At 44.3% G+C, this 23,115-nt stretch overlaps 1 protein-coding gene across 1 annotated transcript; it reads right to left on the bottom strand.

The window, feature by feature from the left end:
• Positions 1-8,902: 8,902 nt before the first annotated feature.
• On the bottom strand, positions 8,903-17,986 carry CCKAR (cholecystokinin A receptor). The gene is made up of 5 exons (XM_032135923.1): positions 17,649-17,986; positions 16,726-16,977; positions 13,139-13,400; positions 10,665-10,792; positions 8,903-9,679 (listed from the first exon to the last, which is right to left on the bottom strand). The coding sequence occupies exons 1-5, from the start codon at positions 17,758-17,760 to the stop codon at positions 9,147-9,149; spliced, it is 1,287 nt and encodes a 428-aa protein (XP_031991814.1). The 5' UTR covers positions 17,761-17,986; the 3' UTR covers positions 8,903-9,146.
• Positions 17,987-23,115: the final 5,129 nt, after the last annotated feature.

Here is a 23,115-nt window from a genome sequence, read left to right as displayed (position 1 = left end):
TTTTTTTTTTTTTTTTTGAGACGGAGTCTCGCTCTGTCACCCAGGCTGGAGTGCAGTGGCGCAATCTCGGCTCACTGCAAGCTCCACCTCCCGGGTTCACGCCATTCTCCTGCCTCAGCCTCTCCGAGTAGCTGGGACTACAGGCGCCCGCCACCACGCCCGGCTAATTTTTTTTTTGTATTTTTAGTAGAGACGGGGTTTCACTGTGGTCTCGATCTCCTGACCTCATGATCCGCCCGCCTCGGCCTCCCAAAGTGCTGGGATTACAAGCGTGAGCCACCACGCCCGGCCTACAAATTTCATGATCTCTTAGCAAATCATGGGCTCACATCTCGTCCCACTCTTTGGAATGTTGGACAACTTGTCATTCTCTGTCTATAGCCACAACCTGAGTCTAGAACCCCTTCAGTATCCCTTTTAAATTTAATATCATTAAAATCTTTTAATATGATTTAATATCACTTAATTATCACAAAAACCCTATAAGGAATGTTTATACACTGTCGGTGGGAATGTAAACAGTTCAGCTACTGTGGAAAGCAGTTTGAAGATTTCTCAAAGAACTTAAAACAACTACCATTCAACCCAGCAATCTCATTACTGGGTATACATCCAAAAGAAAATATATTGTTCTACCAAAAAGACATGCACTCACATGTTCATTGTAGCACTATTCACAATAGCGAAGACAAGGAATCAACCTAGGTGCCCATCAATGGTGGATTGGATGAAGAAAATATGTCATATATACATCGTGGAATATTATGCAGCCATAAAAAAGAATGAAATCTTATCCTTTGCAGCAACATAGATGCAGCTAGAGGCCATTATCCTAAGCAAATTAATGCAGGAACAGATCACCAGGTAATGTATGTTCTCACTTATAAGTGGGAGCTAAACACTGTGTACTCGTGGACATAAAGTTGGCAACACTAGTCACTGGGGACTACTGGAAGGGGGAGGGAGAGAAGGGAACAAAGGTGGAAAAACTGACCATTAGGTACTATGCTCAGTACCTGGGTGATGGGATCATTCATACCCTAAACCTCAGCAACATGCAATATACCCAGGTAACAAACCTGCATATGTACCTCCTGAATCTAAAATAAAAGTTGGAAACACAATAAAATAAAAATTTAAAAACCCTGTAAGGTGAGTACTATGGATGAAGAATCTAAGACTTGGGGGCTGAGCCATTTGCCTGCTATTCCATACATAGCCAGGACTACGAAATGAATGCCAGTCTTTCTGACTGCAAAAACCAGGTTCTTCACCCCTTCCTGATACCATCTTTCAAAAGATGAGCTAGATTTTGAGTTTATGAACCTGGGAGGCTGGGGTACCATTCATAGTTAGAGAGAATCAGGAAGAGAAGTGATATGGGATACGACAATTAGCTCCATTTTAGATATGGTGAGTTTGAAGTTGTGGGGGACATTGAACGTCCCAGAGATGCCCTGTGGGTAACAGTAACTTGCACGTTTCACTAGGGAAGGGCGGACTTTCTCAAAGTGTAACACGTGAAGGGGAAAACCAGGAAGGTTTTTATTGCAGGCTGATGGGTCAGTTGGACTGTATTCGTCTCCTTTCTAATGATTCTGAGAAAATAGATCTACCTTAATAATGCTGATAATTTGCTGAAAGTTCATTTACCGTTACTATCACTTGGCTTCCACGAGACGGCAAAGTATATTATCTTCCTTCTAAAGATAAACACAGGGGCCTGAGTGTGGTGGCTCATGCCTGTGATCCCAGTGCTTTGGGAGGCCAAGGCAGGAGGATCGCTTGGAACTAGGAGCTCGAGATGGGCCTCGGCAATATCACGAGATCCCGTCTCTACAAAAAATTTCAAAATTAGCGGGGCATGGTGGCGCACACTTGCAGTGCTTCTGAGGAGGCTGAGATGGGAGGATTGCTTGAACCCAGGAGTTCAAGGTTATAGTGAGCCAAGATCACGCCATTGCACTCCAGCCTGGGTGACAGTGATATCCTTTTTATAATTTTCAATTTTTAAAAAAATATTAATAATAAATGTAGAGATGGAAGTGTCCAGGACACAAGCGCAAAATTCAGCTTTCAAATCCTCCACATCCAGGGAGCTCAGAGAGAGGCCCAAATGTCCACATGGGGAGGGAAGAAAAGAGAACAAAGCCAGGGATTTCTCTTCCTTAGGGCCGCTGCAGCACGTGGCCTCAGAACTATAAAGCCTTACAGGAAGCGAAATAGGCAGCTCTTGGTTACTTAGCTGGTGGATGCCAGCTAATCCCACAGCAGCCTGGTGGAATGAGGATGGGGCTCACCCCTGCCTCTGTCATTCACCAGCTGTCTGACCCTGGACATATTACCACCCCTCAGAGCCTCAATCCCTTCACCTGTGAAATGTGGAAAATGATGCCTCACACATGTTGTTTGGAGAATTAAATGAGACCACATGTAACAGACATTCATTCCTCCCTCCTGCCACTGTTCATTGTCACCTGCTGCCACTTGTGACTTTCACAGTGCCTATATAGGGCAGGCTTTAATAGATGTTGGTACCCCTGTCAATCCTAGACCTTTGGTTTTGGAGTGGATGTTCTGTTTGTTTGTTTTTTGAGATGGAGTTTCGCTCTTGCTGCCCAGGCTAGAGTGCAATGGCATGAACTCGGCTCAATGCAACCTCTGCCTCCTGGATTCAAGCTATTCTCCTGCCTCAGCCTTCCTGAGTAGCTGGTATTATGGGCATGTGCCACCATGCCGGGCTAATTTTGTATTTTTAGTAGAGACGGGGTTTCTCCATGTTGGTCAGGCTGGTCTCGAACTCCTGACCTCAGATGATCTGCCCACCTCAGCCTCCCAAAATGCTGGGATTACAGGTGTAAGCCACTGTACCTGGCCTGGAGCGGATTTTTATGCCTACATCTTAATTAGAATGAAGCTGGTGTTCTAGAGATGAGCCTCTCACCGGTCGCTCTGGGAAGCTGTGACCTAGACGGGACTGGGAGCCTGGAAACTCCTGTTGAGGCCCCTCCTCTTTTCTCATCCTAGAAGCCTCGGTTGTGTGCCTGGGTGTCAAGGAGCTCCTCTGATTGCAAAGTCAATGGGAAGCGAACGTAATCAAGGGAGGGTGTGGAATAGTAAAAGAGTAGCACATTCTTTTTTTTTTTTGATGAGGTCTCGCTCTGTCATCCAGGCTGGAGTACAGTGGCATGATCTTCGCTCACTGCTGCATCAACCTCCTAGGCTCAAGCAACTTCCCACCTCAGTTTCTCAAGTAACTGGGACTATAGGTGCATGCCACATGCCCGGCTAATTTTTGTATTTTTTCATAGAGATGGGGTCTTGTTATGTTGCCCAGGCTGTTCTCGAACTCTTGGCCTCAGGTGAGGCTCCCGCCTTGGCCTCCCAAAGTGCTGAGATTACAGGCATGAGCCACTGCACCCAACCAAGGGTAGCATATTCTGACCCACTGAGTCACACAGTATAAGAGCCACAACCCGTCACCCCTCATTATGTACAAGAGGAAATTGATACCCAGGGAGGGCCTGACTTGCTTAGAGCCACGCTGTAAGTTAGTGATAGCTGCTGAGATTGGGATATAGACTTTAGAATTTCCAGTCCAGAGTATATCCGCTTTACTCATAGAAGCGGCTTTTATGGTCAGTGAACTCAAAAGCAAAATTTACCAGACATTACATACAGCGAGGACGATTGGAAATAGAATGCAATTGCCCAATCAACTGCCTCCTTTATCAGGCACTACTGCACCCTCTGCACAAAGGCTTCTTGGTTGGGAAGGCATGTCTCCCCAAAGACACCAGGAAAGAACTGGCATCAAGGAACAATGCCGTTCAAGTGTATTCGTTCATCCATTCATCCACTCATTCCCTGAAATGTTTATTGAGCACATGTTATGTTCTGTGAACTATGCTAAGTGCTGAATAATGTCTACTTGTCTGACTTCTCTTCCTAGGCAAGAAGGAGGATCTGAAATTCCACCCGGGCTGGGTTTCCAAGACCTGAGGTGCGTCTTGGAGTTGTGGGGCTGGTCCTGGGCTGTGGGATCAGGTTTAGGAAACCAGGAGGCTGTGTTATACTTGAGGGGGGCCAGGAAGCCAGAGAAGTCAGAAACATCCAATTCAAGGAGTCAGAGGGAGGGGAGTGCCATGCTTGGAGCTGAGAGCCAGCCACGGGGAGTCGGCAGATGTAGAATGGGTTTAGGTGGCCCAGAAAGTCTCCCAGAGGTCCCCAGAGAGGCCCTGAGGGAGAGCAGATGGATGGGAGGGAAAGGCCAAGGGAGCCACGTGGCTTTGATAACACTTATCACTGCTAATGAGTGAACTGGATACTTTTGTACGGATTAGACACGTGGTGATGGTTTTTGACTACTCTCCTTAAAGGGAATGAGGGCAGGAGGCACCAAGCTGAGGGATACTATAGACCACAGGCTCCCAGCCCTCTTCTATCGGTGACTTCACATCATTCACAGGTGCAACACCCTCCCATTGGTGACATTTTCTGAGACAGGAATAATATAGGGTTGTCTCAGGAGAACAGAAAATTCCAGGCAGCAGTTTCACATGACTAGCAAAAGGAAACTTTTGAAATAGCCATGGAGGCTACGGGCTGATAAGACCCTGAAAACCAGGGTGTGGACCAAGCTGGCTGAGACTGACTGCATCCAACATGGCGCTGGATCTGACTAGATTTCACCTAGGACCTCATTATTCACTCATTAACATACTAAACACACACCCACCAGTGCCACGACCGTTCTGAGACCACCCATATTTGGTGTAAAAATGGGTGGCATCACAGCTTTGAGAGATCGCCACCTTTTTTCCAGGAATCTTCATGAATATTCCACCCCTTGGCCGGGCACTGTGGCTCACACCTGTAATCTCAGCACTTTGGGAGGCTGAGGAGGGCAGATCACCTGAGGTCAGGAGTTCGAGACCAGGCTGGCCAACATGGTGAAACCCTGTCTCAACTAAAAATACAAAAATTAGCTGGGTGTGGTGGCGGGCGTCTGTAGTTCCAGCTACTTGGGAGGCTGAGGCAGGAGAATCGCTTGACCCCGGGAGGTGGAGGTTGCAGTGAGACAAGATAGCACCACTGCACTCCAGCCTGGGCTACAAGAATGAAACTACGTCTCAAAAAAAAAAAAAAAAAAAAAAAAGAAAAAGAAAAAGAAAAAAGAAAGAAACCCATAGAGTAGAGGTAGCAGCCCCAAACGCCACTGTGTGTCTCTCTCTTGAGTATACCCCGCACCCCTCCCCCCACCCCTTTTTTTTTTGAGAGGAGTCTCCCTTTTTAGCCCAGGCCGGACTGCAGTGGCACTATCTGGGCTCTCTGCAAGCTCCACCTCCTGGGTTCACGCCATTCTCCTGCCTCAGCCTCCCGAGTAGCTGGGACTACAGGCGCCTCCACTGCGCCCGGCTAATTTTTTGTATTTTTAGTAGAGACGGGGTTTCACCGTGTTAGCCAAGATGGTCTCAATCTCCTGACCTCGTGATCCACCCACCTCGGCCTCCCAAAGTGCTGGGATTACAGGCGTGAGCCACCGTGCCCGGCCCCCATTTCTTGAGTGTGTACTTTTCCTTTTGCAATAAATCTCCGTACTCTCACTATTTTCTGACTTGTCCTTGAATTCCTTCTTGTGATGGTGTCAACAGCCTGGACACAAGCTGGGGTCCGGGTCCCACCGGCATTTGGGGACCTCCTCCAGCCCACCGGCATCACTTTGATTACATTCACCCTCTCCACACACACACACATCAAGGAGGAGAGAAAAGGGGAGGCAGCAAATGCTCACACCTAGAATCTTGGACGGGGATACACCAGAGTTGGAAAAAGTCTTCTAGAAATTCTGCTGCCATGCCCCTCCACCTTCCCAAGAATGTGCCTTTCCTTGTTGGGAATCACAGCTGTGGACAGAAAGAGAGGGCGCCGGAAGCACAGGTGCACAGTGGAAGTCAGTAACAGCATTTATTGAACACACAAAGTGCAGAGTACTGGGCAAAACACTGGCAGGAAATACAGCGGAGGTTCGACAGCTGTTGTCAGCCTCATGAAGGTTACATTTGATTTGAACGGTGGGAACACCGGTTAAGCATACACAGATGTGTGTAAACAAGCCACAGAAATACACACATGCTTCTTCACTATTACACGCTTATGATACAAGATTCCCACAGGAACTGGGGTACAAGAAGCCACTGAGACACACAGCTTAATTGAAGAGCAAAGATACAAGTCTCCACCTCCGGGTTCAAGTTCTACCTTGCTACTCTGGGGATGAGTGGGAGCTACCAGAAGACACTAGAAAATACCAGAGAATGATGATGAATGTGTTTTCTTAGCTCTATTAGCCACTATATTTCAAACTCAAATTAGCATTCTACTTTAGCATGATATAAAGGCAGTTAACAAAGTACTACAATAGAATTATGTCAATTTTTTAAAACAGTAAAATCAGACCTTCTTAAAGGACAAAGTTTCTAAAAGTTAATGCCTTTTAAAATTCTTTTTAAAACAAGTTTCCATATGTGAAAGACTTTCCAATAAATCTAGTGAATAGAGGCATTTTACTACTCTGTATCTGGGAAATTGTTTTTATTTTTATGTGCTTTTAAAAATTTTGTAACTTTTTTTATGTGCTTTAAAAATATTTTAAAGTAGGGTTGCCAGATAAAATACAGGATGTATTTTAGTGCATAAGACGTGATCATCCTAAAAGCTATTCATTGCTGATCTGAAGTTAGAATTTAGCAGCTATTTTTAGGTTAACAGGCCTTTGGAACTTCCAGAGCTTCCCAATAATGGGGGGCCTAATTTATCTTCATTTATATGCTAACACTGCTAGAAATAAGGACTTATTCTTCTGGCAGGAAAATTGTAGATAATGTAGAACTTACTCAAATATTGGAGAGATTTTCATTTCTTACACCCTTTATTGTCACCATTTTAGCAGTGCATGTTTGAGTCAGTTGAATTTTTTACCTTGAAATCTTTGACTGAGGTGGCTAGCGACAGATAGTAAAATTAGATTGCAGTCTGAGGAACAGTCTGGCTTGAAAGGTCCCCTGTACTAGTCACACACTCAATAATTTCTTCTGTTAGCATGTGACAATCCCCCCCTCCAAAAATGTGACACTCACATCTTGTCCCATTACATATCTGTTACGCTATTCATCATCACTTCTTGTCACTCTCTTTTTCCCCTTTCCACATTGAATTTTTTGGAGAATCAAAATCCTTGTGTGCCTCACAGAACATCAGGCCTGGATCAATGGACGGCCATAACCCCATGGAAATAAGAAAAAGCAAAGTTCACTTCCCTGATGCCTAGAGGCACGAAACTATTAACGGTGGTTTTGTTTGTTTGTTTGTTTCCTGTTTGCTTCCCACACTAGCAGGCAAACTTGCTTCTGTCAGATATGTTCATGTTAATGTGTGTAAGCGGACAGGACAATGTTGCTCTAAAAAAAGTGAGAAAGAAGTGTTGGTAGACTGAACTGATACATACTATTCTAGAAATGCACTTCCTGGTATCTGAATGTACAGCTTGTATCTTATTTGAGATTTCTAAATCAGAGGAGAGATATTTCAACACGAATTCTGCTAAGAAATGAAGTTCGCATGAAACTTTGTCATGAAGGAATGTAAAATTATAATACTAGCTGAATTCCTATATCCAATAACTATTCTTTTTTTAAAGAACACCAAAGAGTATATTCATATGTAAAGAACATATTTTATGTTTGGTTTACACGTATACATAAAATTAGCAAATTATTAGCAAGCATATAGATTGCATTTAAAGGCATGGACAGCTTTGACATTCAAAAGCTATTTGTTAACTGAGTCCAAGTGTGCCAGTTTTAATTCTGGGCCTGATTATACGTGTTTCTACCTTTGGCCAGGTAGATGCTCCTTTGTTCCTGGAGATCTTTTCTGGGGAGGAGGAAATGTAGAAGAATATGAGAAATTGAGTTGAGGCAAAGAAGTCGTGAGGTTTAATATCACCATATAAAGGAGAAATTAAGTAATATATATATCATGAAGTGCACCTTCTGCCACTTAACATTGCTTAAAGTAAGATAGCATTCCATCCAGCTATTTGCCTTGTACTCTTTTCTCTTTAGAAATGCTAAATTCAAGGCTGGGTGTGGTGGCTCGTGTCTATAATCCCAGCACTTTGGGAGGCTCAAACTTAAGCCCAGGAGTTTGAGACCAACCTGGGCAACATACTGAAACCCCATCTTTACAAAACAAACAAACAAACAGACAAACAACTAGCCAGATGGTAGCATATGCCTGTAATCCCAGCTACTATGGAGGCTGAGGTGGGAGGATCACCTAAGCCCAGGAAGCAGAGTTTGCAATAAGCTGAGATGGCACCACTGCATTTCAGCCTGGATGACAGAGCCAGACCCAGTCTCAAAAAAAAAAAAAAAAAAAAAAAAAGAAAAGAAAAAGAAAAAGAAAAAAAGAAGTATTGGGTTGAAACTTCCATCTTTCAGACATTGCTTATGCTATTCTGATGACAACTAGCTTATGACTCCGAATGTTCTTGGCCAACCTCAAGATGAAGAAATCAGGCTACTGCCGTACCCAGAACAAAATGGCCAGAGAGGGTTTGCTTCCTGTTCCCTTTGTGGTCACAATGAGGTGGAAGGCTACAGCGGATACATGATAGGGTGATGGGCTCCCTGCAGGCAGAGCAACCACCACAATTCTCCATAAGCAGAAAAAGCAGAGCATGGAAATGTGTCCCAGGAGGAGTGAGAGCCCACCTTGGATGTTCTAGAAGGTTTGAAAGCTCAGTAGGCCTCACATCTCCATTTTGAACATGTGCTTGGCAACTCCATTTGCAGTATGAGCCCTGCTGGACTCCCGTCCCTGGCCTGCTGAGGTTTTTCTGGTGGTGAGTGTTACTTAACATTTCCTGCTTTGAACTGCCTAGGAACCAAGTCATGGCCCCACTGGAGCAGTGCTCTGGAATCCAGATGAAGGATGGAAAGCAGACCTTGAAGAGTTCCCACTGGAGGTGGAGCCTTCCTTCTCCATCACCTCTGCTTCCTTCTTTTCCTGATCTCTTCTTCTGTTCTTCCTCCTCTGCCTCCTCCCCGCCTTCCTTCTGCAGTGGAGGGTCAGGGAACAGCTCACTGGGGTGGCGCCGAGGCACTCATATGGCTGTACGAGAACCTGGACAGAGAGGCTCCTGTGGTCCTGCCTTCCTCCTCCTCCCCCACCTCTCCCCTCACCCCTGGGGGACCAGGATTGGGGCAGCAGGGGAAGGTGGCCATGAAGCCGAGGCGGAAGCGTTTGTTCATGAAGCAGTAGATGATGGGGTTGACGCAGGAGGAGGTGTAGGACAGGAGGAGGATGAAGGAAATGGGGGTCCCTGAGAGGCGGCGCTCTGCGGAGGCGGTGTCGTAGGCCCGCCAGGCGTTGGCGCTGAAGATGGGCATCCAGCACAGGAAGAAGAGGACCACGATGACGATGAGCATGCGGATCACCCTCTTCTTGGCCATCAGGTTGGCCGCGGAGCTGCTGCTCCGGATGCGGTTGGCCCTGCTGCTGCCGCCGGTGGACAGCTGCCGGAGCTCCAGCTTCCTCGGGGGCCTGGACTTCTGCAGGTAACACCCATCGCTGTCCTCATATTTGCCGCTGCTGGTGGTGCTGGGTTTCCTTTCTGGGTGGGCAAGAGACATCACTCATTGTTGGGGATGGGTCATGCCCGGTAGAAGGCATGGAGCCCCCACTCCCCTCCATCAAGAAGGCCAGACCAAAAACGAACTGAGAAATGGCAGACAACCTGGCCTTACACTGATATCAGTAAGCATTGATCTATACTAGTTCTTCCCTTCAATGAAAAGCTGCTTAAAATGAATAAAATATATAATAAAAACAATATCTTATGTATGTAGGTTACAAGAAAAAAATCATTAAAGAATGAATATTCACACTCTTCCTTCCCTTCATTAGCTCCCCAGAGGGAAGGTTCCTGCTTGCTGGTAAGATTCCAGATTGCTTTTATGATGAGGAATCTGGAGAAGAAGAAAAAAAACCATGAAAACCAAAGAAGCTAGAGAGACTCAGTTATCCACATAGTAGAGGGCTGAGTTAGGGCACGGAGTGAGAAGGGAAAAGCTATGTCAACAAGGGTGTCAAGGTCAATTTTCATGGACAGTGGATTGGAATGAATGGAGAAGGAGTGAGGCTTTGTGGCCACTGCAGGGTGAAAATAAAAAGGAGGAGAGAGGTTGAGGAGGAGACAACAAAAAGCCGGCTGTGGGTTAGGAATCAAATCCCTTCCAGTGCCTTTGGAGAGACACAAAACAGGCTGGAATTACAAGTAGCTCTGGTTGTGGAAGAGGGTCTGTTTGAATACAGCACTACAGAACAGCTGGCATAGAAGAGGCCTCGGCTTGTTATTGGGTTATATGTGTGTTACTTTATTCCACTCAGAACGCTTTTGAAAGGAACGATTTCCCCATTTTACAGATGAGAAAATGAAACACTGGGCCCATGACTGTGCTTCTTGACACAGAGTCTCGTAAGAATACTTAAAAAATTTTCCAACAAACTTTACGTACACTCTGGGTATACCTATTCAAATGATAGAAAACAAGCTTTTGTGCTTATTTGGCATAAACACACAGCTACAAGATAGTTACCTTTAGCAGGCTTCTTCTGGCTAGCCTCAAATTTTATTCCCTGGTAGAGTTCCAAAGAGATTAATCCATATGCCACCATCATCACAATTCCAGGAATAAGAAAGAGGATGAGTAACAGGAATGTGTGCCTAATGAAATCAAAAGAAATCCAATAACCAGCAACTTTAGGCCTTCAAACTCAAATGGGAAGGAGTGAATAGGGTTTATGTGTATTTTTACTGGCCTGAGCAAACACATTAATTACTAGTATTTAATATCCTTGGCAACTTCATGTCTGGCAATTCAGTCATTATAAGTTGTTTACTTCTTTTCTTTTTTTAGATGAAGCCTCTGATGAAGGACTAGTTTAATTGGAAAAGTTTGGCGTAATTCTGTGCTTGAAAGAAGTCTACGTATTAAAAAGAACGTAAGCTTTAAAAAATGAGAGTATGTGAATAGCATTTCAATAAAGCTGTTTTAAAAACCCTTAAAAATTACTTACATACATCAAGAATTTCTATGCGCTACATATAGGCTAAGCATTTTACATACATAATTACATTTAACTCTCATAATAACCATTGAGGTAGGTGCTATTGTCTTAATACCTACAGCAGAGAGGAGGAAACTGAGAATTAAAGAGATTAAATAATTTGTCCAAAGTCACACAGCTGGTAGCAGAGGTGGAATTTGAACCCCCAAAATACGATTCCAGAACCTAGAAGCTATGCTTTTAAGCATCACGGTATACCATTTGCCAAACAACAGAGTAATCAAATGCTTAGGCAGGGACAATGGAAAACCTTCTGGGTCTTACAAAACATGCCATTCTGGCTGTTTCCAACCCATAAGCAGCTCAAACATTTACATGGGCGTCCATTCTCCATGACCCTGTGAGGCTAGCATAGTGGCATCATCATTCTAGTGCATGGCTGGGTAGAGCTATGCTTTCTCTAAACAGCTTTGATTCCTGAAGAATCACAGCCTCCTTCTTTATGAGTCTGGCCCCTAAATCACTTCTGCAGTCTGGCATGTGTGAGGTTACACGATTAGGCCATAAAATTGTCAGAGGCTCATGGTGGCTGGGCCATTTCTCATTTCAATTTGACATGTTTTGATAAGATTCCTTTTCAAGCCTTGGAAATATTCCTCTCATTTGCAACGTAATTCCTGTGTGTGTGTGTGCTACTTGGTTGAAATGAAAGGAGGAAAGCAAGAAAAGCAGAGATGATCTCAGTTTGGGGCTGTTACTCAATGTCTAGTTCGCTGCTTCTAAAACATCCCTGGAATTGGTAAATATAATACCCTGCAATTTGCGTAGCCTTTTTTATAATGACATTTTTATGCACATATTCTCCTTTGTATCTTACAGCCACCCAGTGAGGTAGATTTTTTAAATATCCACATTTTTAACTCCTTATAGAGATAAGCAACCTGATGTTCAGAGAGCTTATGTGAATTTGCCCAAGGTGCCCAGTTAGTAAGCAAAGGAACCAGTATTAGAATCTTGCGTTTTTATTTCTGGTAAAATGGTCTGGGTAAGTACCAGAGCTGCTTCAGCTCTAAGAAAAACCATGTGGGATTTGGGACTCATTCCCTGCCCTGTCTTAATTCTTTAGAAAATCATTGCCAGGTGCAGTGGCTCATGCCTGTAATTCCAGCACTTTGGGAGGCCAAGGTGGGAGGATCACTTGAGCCTAAGAATTCAAGACCAGCCTAGGCAATATAGTGAGACCCAATCTCTATTTTAAAGTAAAAATTTTATTAAATAAAAGAAGGCCAGGCGCGGTGGCTCACGCCTGTAATCCCAGTATTTTGGGAGGTCGAGGCAGGTGGATAACCTGAGGTCAGGAGTTCGAAACCAGCCTGACCAACATGGAGAAACCCCACCTCTACTAAAAATACAAAAAAATTAGCCGGGCATGGTGGCGCATGCCTGTAGTCCCAGCTACTCAGGAGGCTGAGGCAGAAGAATCGCTTGAACCCGGGAGGCGGAGGTTGTGGTGAGCTGAGAGCACACCATTGCACTCCAGCCTGGACAACAAGAGCAAAATTCCGTCTCAAAAAAAAAAAGAAAAAGAAAAAGAAAGAAAATCATAGCTCTACAATTAGCCTAACCCTCCACTACAGCATTTAGAAGCATACTGCATAGTGATTAAGCACAGAGCCTCTGCCTCTTTCTTAGGTTTGTGAATTGGGAAACTTAACCTTTCCAAGTCTCAGTTTCCTCAACTGCAAAACGGGCACAATAATAATACCTATCTTAGAGTGTTTTCAGAGGATTGATTGAATGAATATACGCATGGCATTTAAAACAGAGCTCGCCAGCTAAGTGTTTGCTATCATGATTATCCTAGAACAAGGCTAGAATGACCTTCTCAAAACGTCTCCAGGAAACTGATCCCCCAACCACTCTGGGCAAGGCATCTCAGTTTTTCATAATATTGCAAAATTACATCAAGTTGTATTTTTAAAAATAAACAATGCAACCTTACCAGGACTGCTGCATAACATCATTTGGCAGTAGAAAGCGGCACATATTCGCGGTCTGGTTGTTATTTTTGGTAAAAGGCACCAAGTTGCTATAAATGGGGTACGGAGTCATGATGGTAAAGGAAAGGCACCAGGTAGCAGCAATCACCTTCAAAGCATGGGATTTTGTTTGCCAGACCCGGGACTGTAAGGGTTTGCAAATCGCACCATATCTCTCTAGAGATATGGCTACCAGGTTAAAGGTAGATACACTCACAGAGGTGCCTGGGAAAGGAACAAAGAAGCCGGTTATGTTGACTCTGAAATACAAAGTTTATTTGCACATTAGCTTGAATATATCTGATCTGCACAGGTTTGATATCAAAAGAAAACGCTTGGAAGGTAAAGAAATATTGTGTATGTATATTTTTAAAAGACGATTTATTCTCAGCTTTGTTCCAGAAAGGGTTTAAGGCAGTTAAATAAATGGATTTGTAAATACATCTCATTGCCAATTTTTAATAAGTTTATGGAGCTTTGATTATCACCTAACACCTGCTTAGGCTCAAGGTGCTCATTAATTAATAACCGAGGGGATGAAATTCGTTCTTGCCCCCACAGAAGAGGTTTCTCTAAAATCTGAAGAAAAGCTCTAATTTTGAGTATGGTCTGCATAGTTAAGATGATTCTAAAAACCCAAGATTCTCAAGGGCTCTGTGACCCTGAAAGGTCACTGTGATCCGAGCCAGAGGCATGAAGGCTTTTTCTAAAAATTTTGAGTACATACTGTTCTTAATAGTGAAACAATCTATATTTCAAAATGCAGCTTGTTGAAAAAAAATAAGTAGTAAAAAAGATGAGGGAAAATGCCCCATACGGTAACTAAAGGTTTCTCTGGGTGGGGGACTAAAGTCTCCTGTCTTATTGTTTTTATTTTTCTGTATTTTGTAGAATGAGCAAGCATCACCACTACAGTAAGAAAATATCAAATGCACCTCATTTAAAATCATGTATGTCTTGGCTGGGTGCGGTGGCTCATGCCTGTAATACCAACACTTTGGAAGTCCGAGGCAGGCAGATCACTTGAGGTCAGGAGTTTGAGACCCGCCTGGCCAACATGGTGAAACCCCGTCTCTACTACAAATACAAAAATTAACCAGGCATGGCTGCACGTGCCTGTAATCCCAGGTACTTGGAAGGCTGACGCAGAAGAATTGCTGGAACCAAGGTTGTAGTGAGCCGAAATCGCACTACTGCACCCCAGCCTGGGCGACAGAGAGGCACTCCATCTCAAAAATAAAATAAAATAAATCATGTACTTCTTGGTCTTAGATGGCCTATGGAAAAAAAATTAAAATAAAAAATAAATAAAATCATGTGCTTCAGCATTGCCCAAAAAGCTTAACTTCCATTATTTTTGTATTTGTATATGCATGCTTATTAAAATGTCCTATTATTCCCTTAAAATTCCCTGTAGAGTCCTTCTGCTATAAGTTCTGTCAGTTCTTCTGAATATCTCTTACCAAGATTTCTTAAACCTCAGAATTAATATAAATTTGGGAGCAGAGGTCCTGAAACTGGGGTCCTTAGATTCTCCTTATTCTTGTGGATATAAACTAATTCTCTGAAACTATGTCCAAAAATGTCATTTTTCTAGGGATCCTAGCTCTAGCTTTCCTTAGAGTCTTAAAAAAGTCTATGACCCCCAAACCATTAACTAAAAACTCATGTTCTGGGGATAGGATTTGCTGTGCTTTACTGGATTTTACCCTAAAGAGTTGATGACATTTAGAGTCAAGAGTATAGCCCAAAACTCTCTAAGACTCAGTTCTGCGTAATGGATCGTCAATAACTATAAGCTCACTGGCAGGCAAGCATTCTTTTTCTTTTTGCTACAAATTAGGAGCTAATGAATGTTAATTATTAGTATTGAGGAGACTGCAAAATTAAGAGAAGAATCTAAATTATTGGAATTAAAAATCCAACAAAATTATTATAATATTGCAAATACTTTCAGAATGATGTTGCTTTTCTTTTGCCCAATAAAATATTTTTTATGCAGTTGAAATTTACATAACATAAAATTAAACATTTCAAACTGAACAACTCTGTGGCACTCACGATGTTTTGCCACCATGAAAACACTCATTTAAAATCTCGGTTCACATTCTCTGGTTAAGATTCCCAAATAGTATTACCATAAGATATATATGGATGGGCCTCAGATGTCTACAGTGCTAGTTATTATTATTGCTTCATTATTTAACAATGATCTTTTTCCTTTGTAAGTTTTGTCTTTTTTTTTTTTTCCAGAGGACTTGGACATGGATTGACACATTCTTGGTTTTTGGTGGCACGAGGGTCAGTAATTCACCATCATTTTGTCAGTGCAGAATCCCACTTCCTCAACTGGGAAAAATAAAGACTTTTAAAGCTTTCTGGTCATTGAAGACTGCCCTAGCCTAACTCAGTTCTGCATACTCTGCAAGGCTTGGTCAGAACAAAAAATAACTCCCTTCTTATTTCCCATCTCTGCCCTTCTCCCAACTAATTCTCAGAAAGGGCAAGGGACTAGACAATCTGGCACCTAGAGAGGACCAAGAAATGTGTTTTTGTTCAACTTCAAGAGAACCACAGCAGTTGGCAAACTGAGGTAGCATGCTCACCACTGTGTGGCTGCTAATCTGGACTCAAATCTCAGCTCTGTTGCTTACCATCTGTGCGGTGTTAGGCACACTATGGACTTCTCTGTGCCTCCGTTTCCTCCTTAGTGAGACAAGGAAGAATCATTGCATTTACTTCATAGAGTGGTTGGGAGATAAGGTAAGATCATGGAAGGCAAAGCACTTAGTACCACATCGAATGCATAAAAGCACTAACAAAATTTAGCTCTTGTGATTTTCATTATCATCATTTTTGTTTGGCATAGGCAAAGAGCTACATATCTCAGCCAATCAGGATCAGCTTAGTGACCCCATAGCCCCCAGGAGCAAATTCAACTTCTCATCTAGGGGCAGAGACCTCTCTCTCTCTCTCTCTCTTTCTGCCAGAGATGGCCCCAGCTTTGCGGAGAACAGGCTGGGAAGTGAATCCTGAGAAGAGAATCTGGAACTGTGATAGAACTGGTTTTCAAATAGCCCCTGTTCCCTAAGAAAACAAAAGGAACAACTGCAAAGAACCCTCCTCCATCATCCTCACCCTCCCTAGAAGCCAGGACTCAAGTTGGGTATAGATCAGGACACAGTCAACAGCTTCCAGAAAGGGATAGAGCAGCTTAAAGTCACTTTTGACTTCAAACAGAAGCAAGCAAGTTCCTCTTCCCTTCAAGTAGAAGCAAGCAAAATCAACTGCCCCTGTGTTTTCCTATCAATTTATTTCACTCTTAGAAACTGATCTCCGAAATGGATTATGGGGACAAACTTGTGGGGAATGTATACGGATGACTGTCAAGCCAGCGCCAATGTCCTTGCACACAGCCATGCACAGCCTGATGTTCTGTGATTCAGCCCTCAGCAGGGCTCCTTTGCTGTGATTGTCAGAGGTTTGGGAAGGTCTGGGGCTGAGTGGGGTCTGGAGCAAGCTCCAGAAAGAGTCACCAGCAGCAACTTACCCATGAAGTAGGTGGTGGTCTTGCAAACGGCGCTCCCGAAGATGAAATCCTTGAGCAGATTGGGGATGAGGTTGAACGGCATGCAGAAGAGACAGAGCATGAGGTCGCTGACAGCCAGGGAGAGGAGGAAGATGTTGGTGACCGTCCGCATCCGCTTGTTCCGAATCAGCACGGTGATGACCAGCGTGTTTCCCAGCACGCTGAGCAGGAATATCAAGGAGTACAAGAGAATCTGCACCGCTGGCTGCCACTCTGCAGAGAGTAACAGGAGCAAGACGGAGGGATGGAGGTGATGAGAGCGGAATGCTAAAACCGAAGCCAAGGGTGAATTCCTGCCGATTTACCCCCCACCGGGGTGTACATCACTGGACCCACGATTCCTGTCCTGACAACATTTTGCAGAAACAAATTGAGGAAAGCAGAGACTGAATTATTTTGTTTTTAGAAGGTTGGTTTGTTAAAGGATCACTCAGGGAACCACTTTTTCTTAAGAACAAAGCTCCTCAAGTGAACAGTGATCACTTTCTTTCCTGGCTGCTAAGCATTATTTCACTTTAATCACTTCATGCTGGGTTTCCCCCCAAGAAAAGAAAACAGCTGCATGGTGACAACACCTTTTCTGCTGTGCTTGTAAGTTCAGGCTTTGACACTTGTACTCCCTCTTGCTTCACTCAGCTTTTCCTCCCCTGCTTTTGTTCCCCCAAGTTCTATTCATGAATGCCCAACTCTCCCATGGGGGACAATAAGAATATTTGACTCTATTCTGCTTTTTAATCTCTTCTCCAAACTTCTGAACATATGACTTTATCCAGCCTTGTCTCACAATGACTTGGTTATATATATTTTTTATCAGCCTTGTCTTTGCTGATTTCTCCCACAACTCAGTCGTTTCCTGAATTAAAATAACAGCTTCCAACACTTACCTTTGGAAGGACGGGGTTGATCCAAGCAGAAAAGCGTCTCATTTTCGAGCCCGAGTTCGCAGGGAGGAGTGATGTTGCTTCCATTCACAAGAAGGCTGTCAACCACATCCATCCTTGCCTGCTGCTTTCCACCAAGTGCTGGAGAGCTGGTGAATTGCTCACTCCCGGCTCATTCCTCTAATGACCGAAGCGTCTCCCAGATGCAACCTGCCGTGGAGGAGCAGGGAGGGAGTGATTTCCAGGTGTGGGCTTTTTCAGCCATTCCTAAAGGCGACTCGAGTTCACCTCACTCACTCCAGCTGGGCAAGCATTTGCGCTCCTGTTGTGGAAAAGGCAGTGAGCGCAAGCCAAGCCCACTCCACCTTCACCCCCCGCCACCTCCCCCGGCCCTTTCCTGGGCCAGTCTTAGGGCCCTGAGTACAGACAGCCTGCCTACCCGTTAACCATTCTCAGAGTGTGGCTGCTTTTTACACACATGTGTACACATGCAAGGACACACACACACACAGAGACACACACACACACAGGCTTCCCCAGTACTCCTCTATATAGGAACCCATCACCATCCCAGACATATGCAGAAGAAAGCCCAAACTGGCTGTGTGAGACAGGAACAATTAACACGGTAACAGATCCGATAATGCAGACCATCAGGCCTAAAGAACACGGAGGGACTGTGTTCCACCTCCTTATAGAAAAGCAATTAGTGCCTTTTTAGCTTTGGAACCATGCCCGGTGGCGTGTGTGGATAGAACCGCTGGCTGGTTGTTAAGTTGCTACTAAACACAGTGTTGTTTCTCGTGGTCTCTGCCCTTGTTAACTAGAAGGATTGAGGCCCTTTTGAACATAGGTACCTGGGTCGTTATTACAAAAGATGTTAGTAAGATTTCCTCTTCATTCATGAAGGCTTGCGTTCAGCACATCTTCATTGAGAGTCAATCATTTGCCAGTCGCTTTTCTAGCATGTCAGCAAATAATGAGCAGAATTATTTCAGAGAGTGAGTACTACAAAGGAAGTAAAGCAGGGAGATGTGATGTATACAAACAGATTAGGGGCTGATTTTTTGGGGGGCAGGGACAGGGTCATGCTCTGTTCCCCAGGCTGCAGTGGAGTGGTGCGATCATGGCTCACTGCAGCCTTGATCTCCCTGGCTCAAGCAATCCTCCTACCTTAGCCTCCTGAGTACCTGGGACTACAGGCACACACCACTAAGCCCAGCTGATTTTTGTAGGTTTAGAAGAGAGGAGGTCTCACTATGTTGCCCAGGCTGGTCTCAAGCTCCCGAGCTCAAGCAATCCTCCTGCCTTTGCCTCCCAGTTTTGGGATTACAGGCGTGAGCCACTGCACCTGGCCTGGGGCTGCTGATTTAGAAGGGGTAGTCAGGAGAGGTCTCTTAAGGAGGGGACTGTGATCTGAGACCTGAACCACAAGAAGGACAAAGTCTTGTGAAGAGCCAGGGACAGCTTCTCACAGGCAAAAGGAGGAGTATTTTTAGCAGAGGTAACAGCAAGTGCAAAGGCCCCGAGGTGGGAATGAGTGTGGCCCCATTGAGGTACAAATAGAGGCAGGAGTGAGCAAGAGGCAAACAGCAGGACTTGAGATCAGAGGGGGGGCCATCTCAGGGGCCTGGGTGTTCCATGAAGCTCTGTGGTGCTGGAAAGCCCTTCGACCTCCATTGCACAGATTACGTCGTCAGTTCAGACCCTTTGGAAAGCAGACGACAATGACTGTGGAACCTGCGTTTCTGATGCGCTGCTTGGCTGTGCTGAGACTTGGTCCGTTTGCTAGATACCCGTGGGGCTCCTTGTGTACTGACAATGCTTCCACTGGCAGAGCTGCATGCTACATCTTGCTGAGTCTCTGCCAGACACAGAGGAACTAACGCATTTTTACTGTCAATGTGGGGCTGGAAAGACAGTGGTGCCTCTTTTCTTTGAAGCCATGAAGACCACATGGTTGGGTCATTTAGTCACAGAAACAAGAAGGGGAAGGGACACTGGAGAAGCTGTGGATGTTATTAGGAGGACAGGCTTTGGCATCAGACAGACTTGGGATCAAATCCTGGCTTCACTGGTTACCTGCTAGGAAATACTGGGCAAGTTTCCTTCTTTCCTTCCTTCCTTCCTTCCTTCCTTTGATTTCTCTCTTTCTTTCTTTCTTTCTTTCTTTCTTTTCTTTCTTTCTTTCTTTCTTTCTTTCTTTCTTTCTTTCTTTCTTTCTTTCTTCTTTCTTTCTTTCTTTCTTTCTTTCTTCTTTCTTTCTTTCTTTTTCTTTCTTTCTTTTCTTTCTTTTTTCTTTTTCTTTTTCTTTCCTCCTTCCTTCCTTTCTTTTCTTCCTTTTCTTTCTTTCTTTCTTTTTTTTCTTTCTCTCTCTTCCTTTCTTTCTTTCTTTCTTCTTTCTTTCTTTCTTTCTTTCTTTTTCTTTCTTCTTTCTTTCTTTCTTTTTTTTTTTTCTGAGACAGAGTCTTGCTCTGCTGCCCAGGCTGGAGTGCAGTGGCATGATCTAGGCTCACTGCAAACTCCACCTCCCAATCACAAGCAATTGTCATGCCTCAGCCTCTCAAGTAGCTGGAATTACAGGTATGCACCACCACAACCAGCTAATTTTTGCATTTTTAATAGAGACGGGTTTCACCAAATTGGCCCAGCTGGTCTCAAATTCCTGACCTCAAGTGATCCAATCGCCTCGGCCTCCCAAAGGGCTAGGATTACAGGTGTGAGCCACTGCACCTAGCCTGGGCAAGTTTCTTAACCTAAGACTTACTGTCAAATGGGGATCAGAATGATTTAATAGATATTTGTTATGAAGATTGAACGATTGACTCAAGACAGTGTCTGACATACAAAAAATGTTCAATAAATCACAGGCAGCAGTATTCATAGCCTTCCTACAAGAATGGCTATTTTCCTTTTACAAATGAGAAGGCTGGGACTCACAGTGGCCACATACTTTGCTGGTGAGAACCAGTGGTGGATTTCCCCTCGAAGACTCTGCAGACCCCATCCTCACACCACTTCCCATGGCATGGAGCTTTCCATCCCTATTCTAGCATCGTGTAACCTGTTTGGAGCCAGGGCTCTCGTCTCTCCTTCTTCTTCCTGCTATGAGTCCTTTTGTCTGAATCTTCCCTGTCTACAGATGATGGACCCTGCTCACTGGGCAATGACCCAGAGCAGCTGTGTTCTGATGTGGGAAGGGATGAGCATCCAGGGTTTTGGCTGCTGCTTCAACTGCTCCAGCTGGGCAGACATCACCAGCCATTCAGGGTGCCTCCTGCTGAGGCTCGTCAGGCCCATCAGCAGCTGCTTCAAAAGCTGCGGGGACAGTGGTTCTGTAAGTCCAAGAACCAGAAGAGCAGAGGGCTGGGCATTGACCTGCCCTGAACCAAAATGGAGCCCAATTTGGGGCAAGTTCCTCCTTTCCCTTCCCTTCCCTTTCCCTTCTTCCTATTCTGTTTCTTCCTCCTGCTCATTGGTTGGCAGGAAGTGAGAGTGGGAGATGTGGTGGATGCTAGTGATTTTGTGAACTCACAGTTGGGGGGATGGCAGCATATTTGAGTGCTATTTTATGCAAACTTTACTGCACAACTGAATTACCTGGGTTAGTGGCTTAAAAATGGTGATTTCCAGACTTTCCTCCCGGAGATTCTGATCCTCAGCCCCGAGCCTGGAAATCTGCATTTTCATCCAGCATCCCTGGGGATTTGGAGACCTGTGATCTCAGGATCACTTGTGGGGAAACTCCCTGGGAACAATTAAGAGGGTGAGGGGAGCTATCAGAAGGCAGAAATTGAGGCCTGATCTTCACCCCTGGCTGGCTGGGAAGCATCAACAAAGAAATTACTTAACATTTCTGAATTTCAGCTTGCTTGTCTGTAAAATAGGGATAAAATAATGCTACTATAAATAAAACAATACATGGAGACAACTCAGAACAATGCCTGGAACATAGTGCTGGATACTATTTGCTATTATTAATGGGTAAGATTAATTCTAGGGATGCTCTATTTATCTCATTTTCATGGCCAGATTAAGGGCTTGTATTAATATCTTCAATACCCTATCACAATATCTGGCATATAGTATGTGCTTGGTAAATATGAATGAATAAACAGCAAAAATTAGAGGAGCCAATATTTCATTGCTTATTACACCAATTGATAATTCTATTACATTGATTCCTTTTATGGCCATCTCTGTATTTTTTACTTTGAATTTGTGAGCCCATGTGATATGCTTTGGCTGTGTCCCCACCCAAATCTCATCTTGAATTGTAGCTCCCATAATTCCCACTTGTGGTGGGAGGGACTGGATGGGAGGTAATTGAATAATGAGAATGGGTCTTTCCCTTGCTGTTCTTGTGACAGTGAATAAGTCTCATGAGAGCTAATGTTTTTATAAAGGGGAGTTCCCTTGCACATGCTCTCTCTTGCCTGCTGCCATGTAAGATGTGACTTTGCTCCTCATTCGCCTTCCACCATGATTGTGAGGTCTCCCCAGCCATGTGGAACTGTGAGTCCATTAAACCTCTTTTCTTTATAAATTACCCAGTCTTGGATATATCTTTATTAGCACATGAAAACAGACTAATACACCATATGACCTAAGAGTTCAGCTAACAAAAGAGAATTGCAATGAAAGATTCCAGTGCACTTTCAAGGGAAAAGCTGATGCATTTCCAGAGTGTCAGCCCTTGTTTCATTCCTCAACATACACTATAGTGAGCGCATCATAAGTGCCAGGTGCTGTATTTGGTGCTAGGGATTTTGTGAGCCAAGTGGATGGAATTTCTGTCCTCATCAAATGGCTGTCCTCTGTGGGACACAGAAGATGAGTAGCTTGGGCAAAGTGGAAATGCCTTCTCACCTTGGAGACCTAACCTGTGATTAGGCACAGTTCCAGGTGAATTGATACAAATGGACTAAATTGAATTGGAATGGCATAAATGCCTCCCCTCTCTCTGAGACACACACAGACACACAGGGCATAAGCCCACGTGCCTCCTGCAGTCCACAAAACCCTTTCAGTATTAGGGACTCTCTTCTCTGTCAAACCCGGCCCTGGAAGGAAAAGACATGAGCAATCCCCATGGGTTCCTGGATGATAAAATTATTAACTGTTCTCCAAGCTATTCTCCATGTTAAGAAACAATTGTTCTAAAACACCTAAAGGATTTATATGTACTTTCCCCCTCATGATGACATTAATCACATGCTCATTGCAAATTTTTTAAAAATAAAGAAAAATAAAGGCTGGGTGCGGTGGCTCACACCTGTAATCCCAGCACTTTGGGAGGCCGAGGAGGGTGGATCACCTGAGGTTGGGAGCTCGAGACTGGCCTGACCAACATGGAGAAACCCTGCCTCTACTAAAAATACAAAATTCGTCGGGTGTGGTGGCACATGCCTGTAATCCCAGCTACTCGGGAGGCTGAGGCAGAAGAATCGCTTGCACCCCAGAGGTGGAG

The sequence above is a fragment of the Hylobates moloch genome, unplaced genomic scaffold (assembly GCF_009828535.3).
Source record: "Hylobates moloch isolate HMO894 unplaced genomic scaffold, HMol_V3 SCAFFOLD_17, whole genome shotgun sequence".
Classification (NCBI taxonomy): Eukaryota; Metazoa; Chordata; class Mammalia; order Primates; family Hylobatidae; genus Hylobates; species Hylobates moloch.
This window is presented reverse-complemented; position numbering and strand designations above follow the sequence as displayed.